General features: G+C 41.6%; 1 protein-coding gene across 4 annotated transcripts; it reads right to left on the bottom strand.

Moving 5' to 3' along the window:
- Window positions 1–9039: 9039 nt before the first annotated feature.
- LOC147623973 (Inositol monophosphatase family protein) lies at window positions 9040–17404 on the bottom strand. 4 transcript variants are annotated; one of them, XM_086820633.1, is made up of 4 exons: window positions 16899–17404; window positions 16146–16436; window positions 15529–15925; window positions 9040–9829 (listed from the first exon to the last, which is right to left on the bottom strand). In XM_086820633.1, the coding sequence occupies exons 2-4, from the start codon at window positions 16257–16259 to the stop codon at window positions 9429–9431; spliced, it is 912 nt and encodes a 303-aa protein (XP_086676759.1). In that variant the 5' UTR covers window positions 16260–16436; window positions 16899–17404; the 3' UTR covers window positions 9040–9428. The 4 variants fall into 4 exon arrangements, with proteins under 4 accessions (XP_086676759.1, XP_086676757.1, XP_086676758.1 ...); XM_086820631.1 differs by lacking the exon at window positions 16146–16436 and having other exon boundaries at window positions 16899–17398; XM_086820632.1 differs by lacking the exon at window positions 16899–17404 and having other exon boundaries at window positions 16146–16445.
- Between the last annotated feature and the right edge of the window lie 4531 nt (window positions 17405–21935).

The raw sequence follows: 21935 nt of genomic DNA, 5'->3' as shown, positions 1-21935 counted from the left end.
CGAGGGCAGTAGTCAAGGGAACATCCAAGGCTCCAAACTAAGACAAGGCCAGTAGTCAAGGGAACATCACAAGGATCCAAACCAAGACAAGGCCAGTAGTCAAGGGAACATCCAAGGCTTCTAATAAAAGAAGAACCTAAAGCTTCAACTTCAAAGCAAGCAGCAAAAGACCTGGAGATAAAAGACTAGAGGCACAAGCCCCAAAGGCTACAGTAGCCCCTAAAAATACTAATGAACTAGAGCTAGAGGTCCAAAAGAAGGAGACTTTAAAGAGCATGCGGAAACAAAATTTACAATTAAGGACAACTTTGTTGGAAACATGGATTCTCCCACTTCCCGGGAGGTCACCCATCCTAGTTGTGTTCCTGCGCAAGCGTGCTTAACTGAGGTGTTCCACAAATTGTGTCTGACCATCTAGACCCCAAAACCTTAAGGTGTTAAGTAACCTCCAGTAATCCAATTTGTAGAAACCTCAACTTGCCAAGATTCAAACCCAGTTTCACCACACGTGAGCTGGTTCTCTCTAGAAGTGTGGATTGCATCTCCAACACCCCCCCTTAAGCCACACTTTGGTTGAGGTCTTAGATTCCAACATCACAACCTGGGCTCTGATACCGTGTTGGAAACATAGATTCTCCCACTTCCCGAGAGGTCACCCATCCCAGTTGTGTTCCTGCGCAAGCGTGCTTAATTGAGGTGTTCCACAAATTGGTCTAGCCATCCAGACCCCAAAACCTTAAGGTGTTAGGTCACCCATCCCAGTTGTGTTCCTGCACAAGCGCGCTTAACTGAGGTGTTCCACAAATTGGTCTAGCCATCCAGACCCCAAAACCTTAAGGTGTTAGGTGACCTCCGGTAATCCAATTTGTAGAAACCTCAACTTGCCAAGATTCAAACCCAGTCTCACCACATGAGTTGGTTCTCTCTAGAAGTGTAGATTGCATCTCTAACAAACTTTTCCATGCAAATAATTATCAAAGAAAATGGCGTCATGACCATTGAAAATGGTTCAAAAACGAGAGATCCAAAGCTTCCTCCCTTGTAGAGACAACAACAAGCGATCTCCCACATACACTTGCTCAATAAATAAAAGAAGCACATTGATTATAAAAACCTTCTAAAGAAACTTAAGTGCCCCAACCCCATGTTGAAAAAGGAGTGAATGAGATAAGCCCAAGAGCTTGTGAGGAAGATATAGGGTTAAGTAGAGCCAACACTAGAGCAAGTGGTTGAGTACAAAACACTCACCCCACTTCAGTGTATTTCAGATCCTATTCTAGAGCCAATAATAGATCCAATGAGGGAACCTAAGAGAGTGCCAAAGGTCATAACCAAGCCCATAAACATTCTTAGGAGGCTGCAAAAAGATCCAATTTTAGAGCCTGGCACTGGGTTGGGGTACACACACACACACACACACACACACACACACACACACACACATACTCCATTTGTGCTCATATGACACGTGTAATGGCACAAATTGCATGATAACCTACTTTACTAGGGTTCTTTACTTCTACAACCTCTTTCACATTGGACTTATAGGTTTTTGCGACTCTGCCACGCCTCTATACACGAATGTTCACCATAACCAACCCTACAAGGGATGGTGGTGGGGTTACGTTTTTGTGGCACCTACCGCCTATGGGTTGCTGCGACTTTGTTGCCTCTCTGTACACCATTGGTCATCATAATCTTATAAGGGATGGTGGTGGGTAGTAACGTTCTCGCGGCACCTGCTCTGCTATGATGAAGATGGAAGACTCCTTCGCTCTACCTCAATCAATGACTCGTATATTCGAATGGAGGTGGGTTCTTTTACTCACTTAGCTTATCTGCCTTCTTATTGAGCATTACACGATGTCTCTGACCCTTGCCTCTTTAGGGGGTCCTTCTACCCAAGTACACAAGTACTTAAGAAAAACAATACATGGGGTTCTTCTGTCTAGGTACATTACTTTTTTCATACCTGAATAAACTGGGATTTTGCAAGTAATTAAACTAATCTATGGAACTATATTCATGGGCATCATTATGTGTTTTAGCTCTGAATATTGATGGATCAAAGCTTTGTTTTAATTTTTCTGCATGGTAAGTATTTGAGAAAAATGAAAGAGTGTTGTTTGAACTATGAATACACATGGTTATGAACAAGGGTTCATTCTGGCCATGATCATCACTCTGTTTAGACTACATCTGCTATAGATGGTTATGAGTTGCCCAGCTTGGGGCACACAATAGATTTACAACTATTCTCTAAATCTCTGCTGATAATACAATAATCGGACACCTTACCCTCCTCAACTTAAATAAAATGATCCTCTAAAATGTCTTCTTAGGTTAGATATGACTCTAAACAACCCTGATCTTCAACCCTATCTCCTCAGCTGACCTTCTCTGATAACATGCTGACCTAAATTGACCCCAGCTGTGCTGCTGAGACCCGAGCTGACTCTGACCACTACTTGATTGTAATTTGATTCAGCTAATGGCTCTACTTGACCTCTGTCAGATTCTTGTCCTCTAGACCCTCAGATTTTCCAGAACTAGCAATCTGCAATCCTCAAATCTCTAGCTACTATAGAACCCTATCGAATATGTCGGTTGTCCTCCTCTACTGACTCTTATTTGACTCAGTCCTGACTAAATTTTTTTAGCTGATTTATATTTTTCATATCTCCTTACCTCTATGTTCTTTGACACTCAGACCTTCAAACACTTCAGATCTTACAAAGGTTGAACACTACAATCTCTTACCTCATTTTAGCTGACCTTAAGCTATCCTCTGAATCTCTATTGATACAGTTTGACACCTTACCCTCCTCAACTTGAATCAGCTAATCCTCTAAAATGTCTTCTTAGGTCAGATATGACTGTGAACAACCTTGATCTTCAACCCTATCTCCTCAGCTAGCCTTCTTTGATAACCTGATGACCTAAAATGACCCTAGATGACTCTCAGCTGACCACTACCTAACTGTAATCTGATTCAGTTAATTGCTGTTGACCTCTGGCAGATTCTTGTCCTCCAGACCCTCATATTTTCCTCTAGAACCAGCAATCTTCAATCCCCAAATCTTTAGCTCTAGGACCCTACTAAATAGCTCTAGGACCCTACTAAATGTGTCGGTTGTTCTCTACTGATTCTTATTTGACTCAGGTTTAACCAAACTAATTCAAATGATTCAGATCTCCTTACCTATGTGTCCTTTGACACTCACAGACCTTCAAACACTTGAGATCCTATAAATATTGAACACTCCAATCTCTTACCTCACTTTAGCTGACCTTCACCTATCCTCCGAATCTCTGCTGATATAGTCCAACACCTTACCTTCTCAACTTGAACCGCTGATCCTCTAAAATTTCTTATTAGGTGTCAGATATGACTCTAAACAACTCTGATCTACTGACTGCAATCTGATTCAGCGAATTGCTCTACTGACCTCTGTCCTCCAGAACTCGCAATCTACAATCCTCAAATCTTTAGCTCTAGGACCCTACTTAATATGTCAGTTGTCCTCTACTGACTCTTATTGACTTAGGTCTGACTAAACTGATCCAATTGATTCAGATCTCCTTACCTATGTGTCCTTTGACACTCACACACCTTCAAACACTTCAGATCCTACAAAGATTGAACTCTACAGTCTCTTACCTCACTTTAGCTAACCTTCAGCTTTGATGATTGCTTGATTCCTATCTAGTTCAGTTGATTGATCGAACTCGGATCTTTCCACTTATGTATCCTCTAAGGCTTTAAAACCTTCTAAAATCTTAGATCTCACAAAGATTCTGTCTTATAATCCCTAAATTGACATCAACTATCTTCTAGCTTACTCTATTTGAAATCCTTCAACAACCCACAAACTGCTTGACTGACTTAGATTGACTTCTAACTGTCAAACTACACCCAAAATAGCTTCTTCTCAACCCAAAAAGACTAACTCTATTCTTCCACACCCTCAGCTGACGGGTTCTGACACTCGCCTCACCCTGTCGGACATTGATGACTCTCAGCTCTGATGCTACTTGGGCTATTGGCTGTTTCAAACTCTGGTTATGTATTACATACCATAGAAAGCAACATTTTTAGGTGGTTTATAATGGAGCCATTGTCTAAATCTGCTATAATATAAGTTCAGTAGTAGTACACATAGTAATTAAACATGGTGACTAGATGTAGGAACTTGGCTTGATGCTACTTGGGCTATTGTTGACTGAAGTATTGGTTATGCTATTGATTACTTGGGCTATTGGGTGAAATATTGGTTATGCTACTAGGTGTTGATTACATAAAAATTTTAAACAAAAATATAATATTGTAGCAGATGGGACTATTGACCTTAGCTTAAAATCTGTTAAGAGGTTAAATAAAATCTCCATGGACTTGTTTTCGGCTCTGTATACTGTTCTTAAAAAATATACTGACTACTGGACTGAATGAGTAGAGTTTTCATATGATGGTTGGTCTTAAAATAACTAATGTTGAAAGCATTCTTATGCTGCTCTGCACCATGAACATAACCTCTGAATTAATTCAAACTAGGCTGTTTTGGCTTCTATAGTTGAACATTGGGTAATTACCGTATAGGGCTGCATTGGTGGTTTTCCTTTACAACATAAACATCACAAGCTATGTGTGCATGGTACTATAATTGGGGGTTTGGCTTGTTGATTGGGCTAGTCTCATATGCTGTTTTTAGTAATATGACTTGTATATTTAGAGCACATACATCTTTATGAATTCTACAGGGTGTTACTCCTTGTACTAATGGATCTGGATATATTCATGGATCTGGATATATTCAGATCCGCTTCATATGATGTCAGCTACTATTAAACATGATCACTCATAAAATATTTATAAAATATTCAAAAAGATCTTGATAAATGTTTGTTATTTTTGGTAATTACATAACAGCTTGATCTACCAGAGGTCATAGTTACCTAGACTTACATAATCATGCTGGGTTAGGTTGTTAGGGTGACATCTATAACATGTGGATAGGTCCATTGACAACTGTAATACGCATTTAGGCTAACAAAATGTTTTGTCTGTTTGTATGGATGCAGGTAATAGGACCTACCTTCTCTTATCATGCGGTTAATTTCAAACAAGCTTCCCTTGCTATTTTAATTTTATTTCCACTAGATGCAACTTGGCATCATTGACCCTAAAATGTACATGACTCATAGTTGAACTTGTTTCATGTATAGCATTTCTTTAAATCAATATGGTATGGCTTCATAAATAGTTTTGTCTATTCATCTATAGATATTGTATATGTTTTAACCTAGCAACACAAACATAAACACACACACACACATTATCACTTCTTATCCTTGCCCCTTTCCATGTTCCCCCTCTAATATTATTATACTATTATCTATCCACCTCTCTCATTATCTCTTGTGCTCCATGTCTCCTTTTATATCCCCCTGCCATCACTATGTGGCTCCATGCCTCCTTTTATATCTCCCTGCCATCACACTGTGGCTCCATGCCTCCTTTTATATCCCCCTGATGTGGCTCTCACTCTCTCTCTAATCTCAAAATCCCTAATCATGATGTTTAGCTCCAATAACAACATGACAACCATCAAGCAACCATCTTTACGATCTTATCTAAGATGAAGATGCGAATGAAAGATAAGAAACAAGATAATCAAGACACCTTGTATTGTATGAAGCACTCTAGAAGCAAAGTCATTGTTGAATAAAACCAATGGAGAAGGGTCGTTCGAAGAAGAGACACTTATTAATGAAAACTGAAATTGAGTACTGCAATAGGGACTTGGCATGTATATGGCTACATAACCAACAATGAAGAATTTGTCCTTCGACGACAAGGGCTTGGAAAAAATGTGGAAGAAAAAACGAGTACAACGATAGTGTTGAGTGTACTATTGTACTACTGAAATTGGAATAAATGAGACAAGTTTCAAGTGGGAGAGATAAATATTTGTGTATATCATCACTATGTGTGTCAAAGTGAGATAAATATATGTTTAATACCATCAATATGGGGGTTTGTGTGTGTGTGTGTGTGAGAGAGAGAGAGAGAGAGAGAGGGGGGGGGAGGCAGGGAGGGAGAGACATAGGGAGAGAGGGAATGGGAGGGGAGGGGAGGGGGGAGGGTAGAGAGAGAGAGAGAGAGAGAGAGAGAGAGAGAGAGAGAGAGAGCTCCTTTGTTCAAAAAAATAAGTGAATAGTGCTTGCTTGAAGGACATGCCCAAGATGGGGGGGGGGAGAGAGAGAGAGAGAGAGAGAGAGAGAGAGAGAGAGAGAGCTCCTTTGTTCAAAAAAATAAGTGAATAGTGCTTGCTTGAAGGACATGCCCAAGATGGGGGGGGGAGAGAGAGAGAGAGAGAGAGAGAGAGAGAGAGAGAGATCCCTTAAAAAAAAAATGTATGGGTAGTTAGCAAACACTATTATTGCTTGAAGGACATGACCAAGATAGGAAAACGAAGGAGAGAGAGAGAGAGAGAGAGAGAGAGAGAGAGAGAGAGAGAGCTAGAATGGAGAGACATCTTCATCAATAAGCATCACAACACATTTTGCACGTTATAAAATTGTGGAGATTTCTTCATGAAAGCTCTTAATAGGGATCAGATGGAGTGATACGTTCATCAACTCAACATTGCAACACTATTGACGAGTGGAAATTAGGGGGATGTTGGATATCAATGCGTTATCCTCATATTATATTATCTAGGCATTTGCTAGCTCATGTTTATATGATGTCATGTTTGTGTGAAGCCCCCATTATGAGGAGTAATGTTTAAGCAAGAATCCACGTATTCACACAGGATGGTGGCCAAGGAGGCCATATGGATTAGAAATAGCTTGGATTAGATTTGGCATACTAAGGCTACATACTACGTTAGATCGTTATCCGTAACATCCACATATGTAGTAGGAATATTTAACTCTTGGGACACCCTATCCTGATAGTGTGGGGCTCAAACAGGGCTCAAGATGAGCTTAGATGGTTGTGAGAGGTGAAGTATCTTTGCATAGCAACTTAATGGGATGACTACACACCATTGACAATGGCACCAACTATGATTGTGTACCTATGCTTGCAGTCATGTGGTGGCCCTAGGCCTATATAGATACACATCCTCTATACAGTCATCACTAGGTGTGTGGGAGGCAAATCCCAAATCCAACCAAATCCATCATAAGATGTGGACTTCCTCAGCAAAGTAAGTGTGGTAGCATGCACGTGTGTGTTATACCTATATCTATACATGTGTGCATGTCTATGTGTGCGTGCATATTTCAAAGGTAATGACAAAAATGGTCATTATGATATCTAGCCATCATTATATACTCATCTCTACTACTCTGCTTTGATAGTGCCTATTACCTTAAGGTGTTCCATCGAAGTCGTAGATCACAAAACATGTATCTAACCATCGTGCTTTAAGGCTACCTTTTTTTAGAAGTTTAGAAGAAAGGACCAAATGACAAATTAAGACAGAGATGATGTGTTTGCATGTGTAAAGAGAGAGAAAGAGAGTGTGTGTGTGAGAGAGAGAGGGCGGTTGCTATAAGTCTAGAACTTCCTTAGAATAATGTAGTAAACATAGTGGCAAAAGAAAAAAAAATCACTTTATGTTAACTACATTATTCTAAGGAAGTTCACAACCTCCCTCACACACAAACCACATAATTTTATTTATGTGTACTTAGCCTTGTGATGGCCTAAGAGTTCCCTTTCTCATTGTGGACCCACCTGAATTCAAAAGTCTAATATCCTCAATAAAACACTTGGTTAAATAGAGTCTTCTCGAGTGTGTTGAGTTTAAATAAAGCTCATCGGGTAGCCTTTTGCCACTCAATGTGGAACAAAATGGTTAGCCTAGGAGTCCTCTTTCTGGTTGCAAACCTACTTGAGTTCAAAACCTCCTTACCCTTTGATACACTCAATATCAATTGAGATTATTTTCCATCCATAAAAGAATATTCTCAAGTGGTGTGTGAGCTTGAAGAGGGCTCATTGAGAACAAAGTTTTTGATACCCAACATGGGGCAGTCTTCTTTCTTCTTTGTATCTCTAAAAGACCAAAAGGTCTATCCGACCAAAAAGGTTACAATACATCCATGAAGCAATTGTATCATGGAATTATAATAAAACAATCTAGCTAATATATATATATATATATATATATATATCCTTGGGTGTCCAAGAATGTGTTTCTCAGACATAAATCAAATACACCACTTACTCCATGCTTTTACAAAGGCAGCCCATAATATAAATAGAAGAGGCACATCAGGGGAGTTTTTGAATTCACACGTAACATGTTACTGAAACCATGGGAATACAAATCCAAATTTCCAGCTAAAAAAGGAAGGAAAATGAAGCTTAGAAAACCAAGTCAGTACCTCACTAGTCATAGGAATTCATTAAGGCTATTCCCTCGGTTATCCCCACTATGATCATTCATCGCATAAATCCTGGCTTTTTTGCTTACTTTTATTTGTGTCTAGGGGCTAAAGCAATTACTTTGATGAGGTGAAATCTGGAAATCTTTTTTTTTTTTGAGAGTGACATGAAGGCCACCTCGTGAAGGTACTAACAATTGCATGTTGGGGGGCGTATGAAAGCTCTTACCACTGCAATCAACTGTAAATGGTGGTGACTTCAGAGCCTTCCATGCAATGGGCACAGCCTGGTAGACTGAGTGACAGCTTCCCCCACAGCAGGACACCAGGCATGTAGCTTGGTGGTGGTGAGTGACAACTCCCCTGCTAGGGACTCAGATGGGAGCCTCCCAGCACGCCCATGATGCCCTCCATGTCTATTAACTATATACATATAATTCTATCTCAAAAAGAAAAAGTGATGAATTTACAGTAGATTACATTGAAACAGCACATAAATGATAGCATGTGCAGGTCTCAACCATACGCAAAAACTGTACAACGAGTTAACCATTTTCACTTCAGCTCAAAAGCCTACATTCCAATCTGAGCTCCGTGACTCACCTGACTAAAACCAGGGCATAAAGTCAAACAGCCAAGTCTATACAATTGACTAGATTACATTGAAACAGCACATAAATGATAGCATGTGCAGGTCTCAACCAAAGCAAAAACTGTACAACGAGTTAACCATTTTCACTTCAACTCAGAAGCCTACATTCCAATCTGAGCTCAGTTACTTGCCTGACTAAAACCAGGGCATAAAGTTTAACAGCCAAGTCTATACAATTGACTAAACTCGTACACAGGATTGACAAGATACTGTACATGATAGCATGTGAAGGTCGCAAACCATAGTTTTAGAAAAAACTGTACGACCGGTTAACCTTCTTCACTTCAGCTCAGAAGCCTACATTCCAATCTCAGCTCGACAACTCACCTGACTTAAAGCAGGGCATAAACATATACAGCCTAGTCTATACAAATGACTAAACCTCATATCCAGGATTGACAAGCTGCTGTACATCTCTGTAACTTACAAGCTCCGATACATCATCAACGCTACCAAGGAAAAGAGGAAGCCTTTGATGTAATTCAACAGGCTGTATATCAAGAATACGTCTAGCACCATCAGAGCCCTTTCCACCTGCCTGCTCTGCAATAAAGCTTAAAGGATTGGCTTCGTAAACCAACCTTAAGTGAGCTCTTGGATTCATGGCTAAACCACCATAAAGAATGGTTCGGTGAAAGTCCGCTACGAGTGAGCAGATATATCTTGCAGAGTATTTCTTTGGATGCTGGCCCTTACCCTGCCTTACATCATCAATGTAATCCCGCAAACCTTTAGGCCAATCAAAGTACCTTGCATCATTTACAGAGTACATTTGACCTACAATAGTCCAACCACTAGTCTTCAGTAGAAGTAGAACAGTAAGGAACTACAGAAATGTGGTTAGAATACACGTGTGACAGGAAACCTGCCATGGCATAACCATAGATCTAGAAACACCTTCGTCCAAGCTAAAACACATAGCGCATGCGAGCAAGCACACATGCAGAAACGGACACCAAAAAAACGCAAACAAAATCATAAAACCACAAGCAAACTTGTCCAAGCCTTCCTGCACCCCAAAGACTTGGCAATTAATCACGTTTGATTGAGAAAATTTGTTTCAGAAAAGCAGGCCTCTTCAGAACCAAAACTGCACATAATGTACTTCTGCAATAGTTGGAGAGCTCAAGACTGGATACAAGCAGAAAGAAGCTCCATGCAGTATGCACAATACTTGTCTCAATATTGGCACTTTATGGCTAACCTGTCAGCCCAAAAATACATACAGCACCCCAGGGCTGGGACAGCATTTGGGCAGCCTGGACAGGTTAAGGGCAGCCCATTTCACACATGTAAAGGTGCCCAGGAGGTTGTGGACTGGTCAGCCAGGCCTACAAGGATTAAACGCAGCCCTTCATGAATATTTATTCATTTTTGCTAGTGTGTGGACTGCTGTAGAACCACTCGACTACTCAAAAGAGGTCCTCATAAAACTATATGTAGACACCTTGACCCTCTCATTAATCATGTCATCTTAACTGAAGGCATTAGCTTTCAAGCACTGAAAGCAAGGAGATCAAGAAGCCCAGGAGCTGTCCAGATTTGCAGAAAGCCAGTCTGAGAAGTCATCCAGGCTCAACAGGCCATCCACCCCGGCACAGTTAAGCAGCCTGGTGAGCAGAATTGCCGATAATCAGCCCGGAAACAGCCAATGCAACTTCCCAGCGGTCTACATACTCAGTCAAGTCAACCTTTAGGTAGCATCACTTTGTACGTATACTTCATTAACCCAATAATAATAAGTACACTGCAAGGTGGGGAAACCTCAGGACTTTCTAACGTGGTGTTGGAGTCAAGGGATCAATGGTCCAGGTGGTGTGGCCACAACATCGAGTTCTTCGCACCGTTCGATTGTCTCCAGCTTCACAAAAGTAAACTCGGACAAAAGATTCCAGGCACTCACAAACCGCTGCAACCTTTGCACAGCCAGTCCGATCAGGCACAGAGTAAACTCGGCCCAACATAAAAAGGATGAGAATTGAGGGCTGGCGAATCTTCTCTAAAATATACAGTATGTCAGGACTTTTAAGATTTCCGTAGGGGCATGGACTGACCTTAGATAATGTGCAAGGGTTGGTGAGAGCAGAAACCCCTCTTGTCACGTGCATGCCCGTGCCATGGCTAAGCTCCAGCATGAACAGCATAATCCCTGATTACGACAGCAGTTAGGAGAGCATGTAGGACATCATCAGCACAGTATCATCAGTATCACCATCAGCATCACCATCATTATCATCAGCACCAGCATCATGGAGGGCATAGAGATCCAGACAGCAGCCAGCTAGGGCCTCTAGCAGCCAGTCAGCCAGCATCAGGTTGAAGGCCAGCACATGGGCAAAGCATAACAGTTAAGCGCAGCATTTAATAAGCATTTATGGCATAATACATGTCCAGAAGCAGGCCGACAGCTAAAGAAAGCAACACTCCGACCAACAACTTCCATACATATATAAGCATAAAGTGATCATTGGCATAATTCATTCACTCATTCATCATTGTAGAAGTTAGAAGTCAGTAGAAGCATATGTAGGGGCCAGAGGTCACCCCTTTGGGGCTGACCAAGGGCCTAAGCCATGTACAAGCATTTCAGCAACCTTTTTGTACCATATGAAATACAAGAAAAACCCTGACACAATCTCTCTCTTCTTCTCTCTCCTTTGTCTTAATCATGTTTAATCACCATCTTGTTCTTAATCAAGCTTAGGGCTGTGGATCAATACAACAAGGCTTCCACGCATCAAAGCATTCGGGCTCAGCCACTAAGCATAAGTCCCAAGGAAGGTGCACAAATCCAGCAGAAGAATGCAGCACAGTAGCAGATGGAGATACAGAGGTTGAGACAGAGGCCCACTATATATTTCGATGCCCGGTATACTATGAGATCAAGGGGAGGTTCCACTGCCTCTTTCAAGATGGATTTAGACCACTTTCCACGATCATGGGATTCCCAGACCAGAGATGCTTGGGACTCTTCCTTATGGAGCTCTGCAGACACAGGGGGTCCTTATTGCGGCCCAAACCAGCTGCACCCGCCCGAGAACTAGCAAAGAGAGCTCTCATTGACTTCTTCCTCTATTGATGAGAAAGACTCTGATTGGGATTTCTAATCAATTTGTGTGTGGGCAAGGGTTCTCTGCCCCGGTTGTCCCCCAAAATGAGATGTAATAATCTAGTGTGTAAAATTTTTGTGTGTTTTTTCTCTATGTGTGTAAAAGGGCCTTGATCATATAAAAGGTTCCATTCCCATGTCATTTCCCAAGCTCTTGCATGAGTGAAAATGGAACAAGAACAAGAAAAGCATTTGTCACAGAAGACAATCCAGCAAAAGAACAAGAAGAGATTGAACAAAAAATGGCAGCCACTGTAGCAATACATAGTCTTCCAATCACAGCCCTATGACCTATTGTACACTCCTGGCTAGCACTTCGCCTATAGAGAAATGCTATGGAAAATCCAACACTAAGGAAAAAAGATGAATCTGACAATTTGGCTACCCACATATATATGCACCAATGCTCCTAGTCAGCTAGTAGTATTGATGATGCCAATGTACCCGACTACCACATCATCAGTGCCGAGTCACGTATATATGCACCAATGCTCCTAGTCAGCTAGTAGTATTGATGACGCCAACGTACCCGACTACCACATCATCAGTGCCGAGTCACCACCACCACGTCATCACTTCCACATGTCACCTGCACTATCCGACTCTCCTTGTCAACTGCTGTCATGTGCAAGACATGTACATGCTATTACTAGAGCTATTTCCTAAAGAGGCAACAAGATAAAGAAGAGGTTTAGGACCAGAGTTGGGAGCTACAACACCTAGGCATGAGCAGGGAAGACATTGGAGATGCCCAAGAGGCTCTTGACCAGTTTTCAGTAAGGTCATCTGTGTCGGCTGCAGCATACGTGGGATATTTGTTTAGGGACCTGGCTGACAGCAAGTCGGCCAGTCCAAGTGGTCTGCAAAGGCTTATAAATAGCGATTGGCTGAGCTCTTGTGATTCATTCAGTCTCTTATAGGCCGAGTCACTAGAATAGGAATTAGATTAGGGTTTCTATCTTTTCAAGGCAGCCTATGTAAGATTGTACATCCTTTTTGTACTATATGAATATACTAAATACACACCAATCTCTCTCTCTCTCTCTCTCTCTCTCTCTCTCTCTCCTCTCTATGCATTTTGCAGCAAGCATGTTCCAAGATGGTGTTTAGGGCTGAAAGAAGACTCCCAGAGCTTCCGCGTGTGACATTGGTATTAGGGCTTCGGGCTGGTTATGAAATATTGTTGATGCCAATGTCCCACCCACCCATACTAACGCATAAATGAAACCATTGCCCGTGTCTTGATCTTTTGGTGGTGTGGGAACTAGGCAACAATGTTTCAGCATCAAGTTCAGCAAGGCTAAACATTGATTCAATCCCATATGAAGGTGCACATGTCCAAGGTATATGAAAGTGCACAGGTACGAAGCCCAAGGAAAGGAACACAAGACATGGAAGAAATTCCCAAGAGGTTGGTTGGTGATGTTCCACAAGATCCAAGGGGAATGGCAGTCCTATGAGTCGGGTGCCACTTGGGGCACACCAGGAAAAGCTTTCAAGCAACGGTTCCAAGGGAGGATGATCCTCCAAGAGGTGGAGTGAGAGTGCCAGACTCAATACTCAGGAAAAGAAGACCAGAGAAGGTGTTTGAGAATAGGGCATGGAGACCGGGCGGGAAAAAGTTGCCTGGAAGGGAAGGATGACAAGTTTGGGAATCCCGGGATGGACAATGGGATGATGACAGTCATTCAAGAATAGAATTTGGAATCCTGTCATCAAGTTTAGCAAAGGGGAATGTCATGTGTAAGACATGTGCAGGCAATTCTCAGAGCAATTTCTTGAAGGGGCAACAAGATAAAGAACAGGTTTAGGACCAGCGTTGGGAGCTACAGTACCTAGGCATGAGCAGGGAAGACACTAGAGATGCCCAAGAGGCTGTCGACCAATTTCAGTAAGGTTTATCTTTGTCACCTGCAGCATATGTGGGTGTTTGTCCAGTGACCTGGCCGACAGCAAGTCAACCAGTCCACGTGGTCTTCAAAGGCTTATAAATAGCAATTGGTTGAGCTCTTGTGATTCACTCAATCTCTTATAGGTTGAGTCACTAGAATAGGAATTAGATTAGGGTTTCTACCTTTTCAAGGCGGCTTATGGTTGTAAGATTGTACATCCTTTTTGTACCATATGAATATACTAAATACTCAGCTATCTCTCTCTCCTCTCTATGCTCTGTATGCGTTTTGCATTAGGTTGTTCCAGGATGGTGTTTAGGGCTAAAAGAAGACTCCCAAAGCTTCCGCATGTGACAACTACTATCTGATGTCCAGCTGTGCCTTACATACTTGTAGAAGTGTACTACTCCTCGAGTGCTTGCTCAAATGACTTGATGAACCAAATGATGGCATATTTGCATCAACAACAGAAATTGCAGCAAATGGAAACTCCTATAGTTCCTCTTTAACACCCCGAGTTCTCTCCTTAACCTAGGGAGGAGCAGGAGCAAAATCCTTAATGTGTCGAAGCACCTTATGGTAGGATGGACGGGTGAAACCATGTTAACCGGTAAATCCACTCAGATAGCATGGGGAGGTTGAATGATTGTGGCCATAAATGAACCCTTGGGTGTCCATTTCTTGTCGTGAAGTATCATGTGACACACCGGGTCACAACCGTGGAAGCTTAATTGCGAGAAAAAACAAGTTTATGTTTCCAAGAAAATGAAGAAGAGCTTGGAGACTCCTCTTCCTTGAAAGGATTATAAGGCAAAGTTCACTGCAATGTTCTCTAAGAAACCCAATGAATATAACTTTTTTAAGCTCAAGCACCTTGTGATGCAAGTAAAGAGGTTGGAGGCTTATACTAGTGAATTTCATCTCCTACAACAGAAATCACATCTTTGAAGGGTGTAATGAGATACATAAAGAACTATGACAATACCATCCCTTAACGTGGTGATAAGGATGCACCATCAAAAAACAAAGATCTACGGAAGTATAACCTTGCTAAGAGGCCTTGGACCACTCCTACATCCACTTCAGTCTTCCATATGAAGTAGAAACGATCAGATCCTATGGAGTAATCTAAGGACAAGAAGCAATTTCTCTACTTCAAGTGTCACCAGACCGGGCATATTGCAAAGAATTGCACTTCTACTCTACCAACAAAGGTAAGCGTAAAGTTGTGCATATTGCTCAGATCATTGTGCCAAATATGTCTAATGAAAAATTAACAACATCGATCTCTTACTTCCAACACATTTTGTGACAATTGTGGTTTGCATTTAAAAAAGTTTGGACCTCCCAATTTGTTGCATACGCGAGGATCTATTAATGGACATCATGTAAATGTTATCTTTGATAATAGTAGCAAAGGGAATTATATGTAACCCACCTTGCACAAACAACATATAGGGTAGATAGTTTTGCACCTCTTTTAGGAATGGTTAGGTTTGGATTGGTGAGCAGAAAATCTCCCGTAGATTGGTCGAGAGTGAAAGCATGGGTCCCGGATCCGAGAGTGATGCATAAGACAGTGGCAGACGAGTACAAGGCATAGACTGCAGCTACCAGCCTTTCTCCTCTCTGCAGAACATTCAACTCTGCTTTCTCTTCCTTGGGCAAGGTGTCAGCTTCTTCCAGTCTCCTGTAAATGCCAAAAATGCTCCCAGTTGGAATGGATGCATCAATGTTGCGTGACCCATCGAGAGGGTCAAACACCACTACATAAGGGCCCTTGTCATTGAACCAAACAGGCAGGTCATCCTCTTCTGAAGCAATGGCAGCAACTTTCTCAGAGCTGCGGAGGGCCAACTTGATGATGTCGTTCTGCACAAAGTGAACAGCAATAGTGGCACATCAGAGAAGATACCCTTGCAATGTTCTCAGCTATTAAAGTTAAACACATCATGCACAATACAGCTCCAAAAGCTTCTCAGATAAGAAGCCCTAGCAGTGGCTGGCACAGTACTGAGGTTATATAACATCTGAGTCATCCAACAAGTCGATCTTCACTAAGCAGAAACTCCACAAGGTTTCAACATATCACCCGCTTCCACTCAAGCTGATGAGCGGTTATTTGTGAGCCTCCGCATTGCCATCCAGTGCAGAATGAATTCCACTGACTGATGTGGCCATCTCTCCACCTTCTCCAGGTCACCATCTCTCCTGAATGATCCCCTCCTTGACAGCCTAAAAATACCAACTGTCAGCCTTTCCACTCATGCTGCTGCCACTCGCCAGATTTCCTCCAGGCAGATTTCCCTACTCCTTTCAGATAAGAAACCCTAGCAACTGTTCACCCAGACCAAGGTGTAGGGAGGATTTGCACATAAGAAGCCTAGCCACCATGAATGAAATTTAAGTCAAACTCACCAGATCTCAAACCAACACACTGGTGGCACATCAGAATGCACTGAATCAGCAAACCTCCAAAACAACACAATGCTGACACATTCAACATCCACAGAATTCAAAAAAGCAGGTAAACAGCTTAACAGAATTAGAACGGCTGCGCACAATAAACCTCTTGGCCTCATGACTGTGAGGAAAGGTCGTTGGGAGTTCGTTCCCTTGGAAAAGGGCTCGCCACTGCTGCTGCTAGCCCGTCTTCCAAGGGAGAGGCTTCCAGGCGGCCTTTCCCTAATCCATCAACATTTTACATAAAAAGCCAGGCAATGACCTGACAAAAGAAACTCAAACAAAAAGAAAACCTAGCAGTAATTTTAGTAGAGGAAAACCTAGCAATTATATGAACAGAAGAAGGCCTATAATTGAAGCAGTGATTATGCACTGTACCCACCGATATGAGGTCCAAGGGTTTGGGAGCGTCCCGCCCATTGATGGCTGCAGAGGAGGGATTAGGTTTCTTCGCAGAAACTGCCTTGACAGTGGATGGAGAAGCGAGCAGAGAAGCGATTCTTGCGCAAGCTGATTGCAAATGGCTGAGCAGAATCACCATCCCATCATCAGCACCACTGGCCTCTCTGCTCAAAAAGGAGAGTAGAGTCACATCTTCATCGCTCCCCACATCCAAGCTCTTCTGGCTGTCCATCGATTCGAAGTAAGAAGCTGACACTGCTTTGACCTTGAGCTGCTGCTGCTGCTCCTGAGAACAATGAGTAGAGAGTCTGTGTGGTGTGATGGGCTTGAGTTGAAGATGGCTGATGGTGCTGAGAGAGAAGTGGGTGTATGGAAAGAAGGCAGGAAATGGACGAGGAGAGGAGAGTGGAACTTGCGTTCGCAGTGGAGCTTGCATGCTGGATGGATGATATGTATCAATGATAATGTGATGAGTGATGGTGGTGATGAAGTATCATGTCATAGTCTCATGGGGATGATGATGTTGATCGTGTAGACATGCTCATGTAAGGTAAGAGGTCACAAGGGGAGCACACATGGAGAATGTTCATGAACTAGATGAGTTGTTGGCCAATGTAGCTACCTACGAGTCAAATGGGGAATATGCTCATGAACCAATGTGGGTGTCTAGATCCTCGTTCGAATCGTCTCTCCATTGTCACCACACCAAAAAACTCCATCGCTCTGGGGGACGATCTAGCTTGGGAAGACCTCTCTTTAGATAATGCAACTAGAGTGGCAATCCGCCACCTCTTTGCTTTGGGGGATGATCGAGCTTCCACCATCTTACATTACATATATTGATTTCCAAGCCGAATCTTAACTGCATCATATGATGTATCCATAGTCTCTAAGTAGTTACCTTATGAAATCAATGAGGTGGATAAGTGCTCATGCACTAAGAGTGAGCGACTCAAAACCTAGTGGGTTGGTGGTTGCACCTCTTATGTTGCTATAGTAGTACCAAAGATAGGTTGCATGAACGCTCTCTTCGTGAAGTTTATTGCATTGGTAATTACGTGAGTAGGTGAATTTGGGATCACTTGGGTCGCAACATCACCTGTTAATGGGATGTTCATCGGGCTTAGGTCTGGGCTCATTTGGCTCCTCTCTTCGCAAGACTCCTCACTCACGTCTCAATGAAGCTTTTAGTTAATATGCCCTCTGTTGAGTGCGGACAAATTGATTTGACCTAACGCTTGGTGGAGAGGAAGAAGTGTGATTGGATGCATCGCAGTTTGGTAGATTATTATCACCAATACCTTTCCCTAACCGAAGTTTGTCTAAAACTATTTTTCTTTTCTGTCTTTGTTGGGGGTTAGGCTTCAGGCTAGAAAAGGTGGAGGATCACATAGATGAATTCTTGGAAAAACAATTTTGCCTTAGTGTGAAAAGGTTTCCTCATGGTGGTGTGAAACTTTACTCGTACATGGGTTCAACTCATATACAGGTTTTAGTCATACACGGGTTCTAGTTGTACACGGGTTCTAATCATACATGGGTTCTAGTTGTACACGGGTTCTAATCATACATGGGTTCTAGTTGTACACGGGTTCTAATCATACATGGGTTCTAGTTGTACAATGGGTTCTAAGGATGGTGGGTACAAACTTTGAATCTTATTGGTCCTAGTCGTACCAACAGTGTGAAACATAAGGTGTATGTTCCTATAAATGGTGTGAAAGTATGTCGTATAGTGATGTCAAAGGGCACAGTATGAAACATAAGGTGTATGTTCCCACAAATGGTGTGAAAGTATGTCATATAGGTGATGTCAAAGAACACAGTGTGAATCATTGAATTTGTCAGGTTTTGGTCATATGTACGATTTCTTAAGATCTAATAGGTTCTAAGGTTAGTTGTACATGGCTTTAAAGGGGATGACATCAAAGTTTGAAATCAACAATGTCAAATAGATTCATACCATGGTGTGAAACTTTGGTCATACACAGTTTCAAACTCAAACTGGGGGAAAGGTGCCGTGTCAAACTTTTGATGTGGGTAAACTTTGAACCCAATAGTTTCTAAGGGCTTAGAACCTAATTGTTTCAAATCCGTATTAGATTAGGTTAAAGGTTCAAACATAGGTCTCTTTTTTGGTTTTGGGTGTAAAGGTGTGAGGAAAGTTTCCTCAAACTCTTAGATAGCAGCCAATGTCCAATGTCTATGACATTGTTTCAAAGGCATAGTGCAAAACTATATCTCACAATAGTTTGAAACTACTAGTTCATGTTGTGAAACTATTAAGTGATGGTAGTTTGAAACTCCCTTAGAACTCTATGAATTCTAAGGCCTTACTTAGCTCACACAACAACTTCCAAACCACATTAATAGTCGTCTAGTGTGGCACTGTTTTGCCTCATTTCTCACGCGAATTGATGACAAAATTATTACAGTTATTGCTCTTTTATTGGCGAGGATAAGATTCAGTACGAAAATTTAGAGTCATGATAAAATTTGGTGTAAAATGAATTTCTAGGACTATGGTTAGTGTGACTTGAAAGCATTAATGCGCACTCAGTTAAGATTTATGGTACCTCCTACAAGAAGCTAGTTAGACTAATGACACACTAAGCACATACTAATGACACATGATTAAGTTAAACCTACTGTGGATGGTGTCTAAGTGCACTCATAATGATGAGTGTATGCATTAAACTCGAGCACAATTAGGTTACATGATTAAGACTTGTATTGATAAAGAGGCTTGATATGTGTGCAAGTGCTTCATACTTCCATTGCTTGAAAATGACCCCTTTTATATGGGTAGATTATCTTTGCTTGGTCCATGCATGTGGGATATTCCACTTTTGCCATATGGCTTCCTCCTCACCTCCTCACTCCCTGCCTTTACACACACTCCACGGCACCGCACTTCTCAACATGGTGCCATATCTCTGGGTTAAGACTTGTATTGATAAAGAGGCTTGATATGTGTGCAAGTGCTTCATACTTCCATTGCTTGAAAATGACCCCTTTTATATGGGTAGATTATCTTTGCTTGGTCCATGCATGTGGGATATTCCACTTTTGCCATATGGCTTCCTCCTCACCTCCTCACTCCCTGCCTTTACACACACTCCACGGCACCGCACTTCTCAACATGGTGCCATATCTCTGGGTTACTCAAGGTGGTCAGATGTGAGTTATAACAATCATAAGTACCCTTTCCTACCACGATTGTGACACTTCAATTTGCTTTTGTTGAACAATGCATGCTCAACGGTGCTTGGATTGCTTCCTTTTAATTCTCTCTCTTTCTCCAAAAGAGAGGAGACACATCCATCAAATGTTGGCTCTAATAGATTCTTCAAGGCTATGACAAGTGCATTGTATTCCTTTGACATGCTTTTTAAGATTATTGCAACTGCATCTTTATCTCCAATCTTAGCATCTATGCCATCTGACTGGGTCATGATGCTTTTCATGACTGGGTCATGATGCTTTTCATTTTACTGACAAACTAAGCCAAAGATTCATTAAAGTTCATTTCTAGACCATAGAAAATCTTTAAGTGAATTTCCTAGTTCTTTGCCTTAGCTCCAAACATGAGATTCAATGTATCCCATGCATCTTTTGCATGTTCGATAGAGCCAATGTGATGAATAAGGCTTGTGTGCAAGTGTAAAATAATAAGTGACAATGCTTGCTCATCTTTTTCATTAAAGTTCATTTCTAGACCATAGAAAATCTTTAAGTGAATTTCCTAGTTCTTTGCCTTAGCTCCAAACATGAGATTCAATGTATCCCATGCATCTTTTGCGTGTTCCATAGAGCCAATGTGATGAATAAGGCTTGTGTGCAAGTGTAAAACAATAAGTGACAATGCTTGCTCATCTTTTTCATTAAAGTTCATTTCTAGACTATAGAAAATCTTTAAGTGAATTTTCTAGTTCTTTGCCTTAGCTCCAAACATGAGATTCAAAGTATCCCATGCATCTTTTGCGTATTCCATAGAGCCAATGTGATGAATAAGGCTTGTGTGCAAGTGTAAAACAATAAGTGACAATGCTTGCTCATCTTTTTCAACCCACCCTTCACTTGGTACATTCGGCATATTTTCCTTAGTGACTTTCCACAATTTTTAATGCATTAGGAGAGGTACTTCATCTGTGTAGCCTAGGTGTGGAACCCCATTGAACTTATCTACATGGCAAGTGATGCTTGTTGCCATAATGAGAAGGTCTTACCAACAATGAGCTTATGATGCTTCAATTGGCAGTGTCTATTCTCATACAACTTCAAAGACGTGAATGTTTTAAACAAGATGAAATGCAAGTAGTGTGTGTGCTTCCAAATTCTAACTTTTGCTTCTAGAGCTTCATGATGGTAGCCCCAATGGCAAAGTTAGTGCTTTTGATGTGTAAACACACTAAATGCAACTCTAATTGCTCACTTGTATCCCTAATTGCACCCAATTTTTGCTAATTGCATGTTAATCACCTTGATCATAGTGATTAAGTGGTTAAGAAGATGAAGGCTCAAATTGAGCTTGTGGAAGAAACCATTGAAGGGGTTTTTTGCTCAAGGCTATTACCCTTGATAGGAATCAAAGCTTTGAGTGGAAAAAATAGCTCAAAACCCCGAAAAACGATGGAATTTGTTCCGATTTTGTCGACTGGTTTTCTAGCTCGTGTGCTTCAACCGGTTGATAAAATGCCCCAAGAATTAAGTTGTGGATAGATTATAGTGTAGGCAAGACATAGCTAAGAGCAATCAGCTCAACTCGAAGAAGGCGCTGTGAATGATGCAAAAAAACAATGCTATAGAATGGCGGCGATTTCTAAAAGTAGGGGAAATTTTCGCCTAATTGCTTTGGTGAGGTTAAGGAGCTATGTGAGGCCAATGTACAACTAAAAGATGTCACCCAATGGCGCCTTGAGTGAGGAGAATGATCACCTCTCAAAGCTTGGCCACAAATGGGGAAGAAGAGATAAGCTTGTGATTTATGGGTGATTAGTGACTTAAACACACTAAT

Source organism: Cibotium barometz, chromosome 26, assembly GCF_041138505.1.
Source record: "Cibotium barometz isolate CiBa-2024 chromosome 26, ASM4113850v1, whole genome shotgun sequence".
NCBI lineage: Eukaryota > Viridiplantae > Streptophyta > Polypodiopsida > Cyatheales > Cibotiaceae > Cibotium > Cibotium barometz.
Note: the sequence above shows the minus strand (reverse complement) of the source record. Positions and strands in the feature narration are given on the sequence as shown.

Bases quoted from the DNA above. Each gene is read 5' to 3' on its own strand.
- LOC147623973 (XM_086820631.1), bottom strand. From the start codon at position 17,354: ATGCAAGCTCCACTGCGAACGCAAGTTCCACTCTCCTCTCCTCGTCCA. The intron at 15,926-16,898 runs GTGGGTACAGTG...CACTTTGTGCAG, and splicing joins AACCCTTGGACCTCATATCG to AACGACATCATCAAGTTGGC. The intron at 9,830-15,528 runs GTGCAAAACTAT...GGACTATTGTAG, and splicing joins CCTAACCATTCCTAAAAGAG to GTCAAATGTACTCTGTAAAT.